Here is a 1,951-nt window from a genome sequence, read left to right on the forward strand (position 1 = left end):
CTTTCACCCATTGTTCTCCTGGATCCATCTTGTTGAGGCCCGCCCTGCCCTCTGGTGCCTCCGGTCTTACACTACCCAGCAGCAACGCTGCAAAATTCATCATCATGTCATTAATAAAAATGTTAGAACTGGCAAGGTGGATTATCTGATTAATTTCACAGAAAAAGTGGTGGATTTCCAAGTGTGTACAAAAGGACAGTGGCAGCACCATTAGGCTTTGTAACAAGGAATTCAGGACACTCATGATTCAAGATATCAGAACCAGCAGCCCACAGAGCTTGTGATTCATGATGACCTTGTAGTGCAGAGGATGACAGATGGCCACACACCTGTCATAGGCCATTACAGTCAGGAGGAAGATGTCTAATGTTGCAAGAAATAAAAAGAAGCACATCTGGGTGACGCAGCCTGCATCGGTTATGGTCTTACTCTGTGTCTGGATGTTCACCAGCATCTTTGGGACAGTGGTAGAGACCAGACAGATGTCTACAAAGGACAGATTGGAGAGGAAAAAGTACATAGGGGTGTGGAGGTGGGAGTCTGAGATTGTGGCCAGGATGATGAGCAGGTTCCCAAGCATGGTGGTCAGGTACATGGACAGGAACAGCCCAAAGAGAAAAAATTGCAATTTTAATTTCTCTGAAAATCCTATAAGAAGAAATTCTGAAATTTGTGTATCATTTCTTGCTTCTATGTTTTTGATGTGAATAGCAAAAAAAAAGAGAGAAAGAACATGATAATGGTTCCTGTCACCCACGAGTATGCGCAATCCTGAATTGTACCATTTATAACTAGTCATAAAATTATTTTCTGTTTTTAATACACTGTTTATTTTTACATTGACAAACAAAAATGTGTGTATAGTATTTATTCTGTACAGGATGATGTTTTGAATATGTATTCATCATGGGATGGCTAAATTTAGCCTATTAACATCTGTACATAGTCATCTTTTTTGTGTTGAGGACACTTAACCTCCACTATATTAGTTTAACAATAGTCACCATGCTGTAAAATAGACCTCAGGTTAGTCCTCCTGTCTAACTTTAATTTTGTATCCATTGAGAAATATTTCCCCAATATTCCCTCCCAACAAGTACCCCAGGCTCTGGTAACATCCAACCAAAAGAAGTTGATTTCTAAATTTTGTGTGTGATTCTTATTTTTAGGGGATTTCATTGCCATCCCTGAATAGGTATTCCTGCCCAACTTTCAGTCTTTGGATGAGGGCATGTATTCTATTGTATTCATAAGAAAACATGTAGTGTATTTGAGAAACATAAAGTGAATTTTGACATGTTACAGGCACTGCCTAAGCATGAGGAATGATCCTATGAAAGAAAAGTCTCTACAATCTGATGATGGAAAAAGAATACAAGCAAAAAAACAAACAAACAAAAACCCCGTACTATGTCAGATGTAGAGGACTACTGTGACGAGAAAGAAAGAAGGTAGAACGATAATGTAGATAAAGTGTTATTTTTTACTGGGCTTGCATACAGGATCTACAAACAAGGTGAGAAGGGAACAGAGACCATGAAGAAGAAAGGATGGGAGTCACTATGTTCCTTGCAGAAGTGTATACACACAGAAGGAGAGACCAGTGAAAGACCCTGAGGACAGTGTTTGTTTCAGATGTTGAAGTCTGACAAGGAAGCCAGTGTGGCAGGAGAATGAGCCAGAGGAGAGTGATAAGAGATGGTGGCAGGAGATGTTGAGGAATAATGTGTCCTTGTAGGTGCTGAATCTTGAAGATACAAGGTGTCCCTCTGTCCAATACTGATGCATTTGCACTTAATTAATGTGGCTGCAAAGCTGCCCTGCTATTTGAAATGTATCTTCTTTGTTTCCTTGTTTCCCTGAGTTTTGGCCTTTATATTATATGTTACACATATGTTTCCTGAGTTTTGACCTTTATATTATATGTTACACATATGTTCCCTGAGTTTTG

The 1,951-nt window shown here is 39.4% G+C and overlaps 1 protein-coding gene across 1 annotated transcript; it reads right to left on the bottom strand.

Annotated features, from left to right (window-relative positions):
• Positions 1–70: 70 nt before the first annotated feature.
• Positions 71–690, bottom strand: LOC110595930 (olfactory receptor 7A10-like; the record flags this gene model as incomplete). The annotated part of the gene is given in 1 exon segment (XM_021714174.1): positions 71–690. A coding segment is annotated over 1 exon segment (620 nt), but the record flags the coding sequence as incomplete, so codon positions are not given.
• Positions 691–1,951: the final 1,261 nt, after the last annotated feature.

Source organism: Carlito syrichta, unplaced genomic scaffold (assembly GCF_000164805.1).
Source record: "Carlito syrichta isolate Samal-C Ts95f unplaced genomic scaffold, Tarsius_syrichta-2.0.1 Scaffold21839, whole genome shotgun sequence".
Taxonomy (NCBI): Eukaryota; Metazoa; Chordata; class Mammalia; order Primates; family Tarsiidae; genus Carlito; species Carlito syrichta.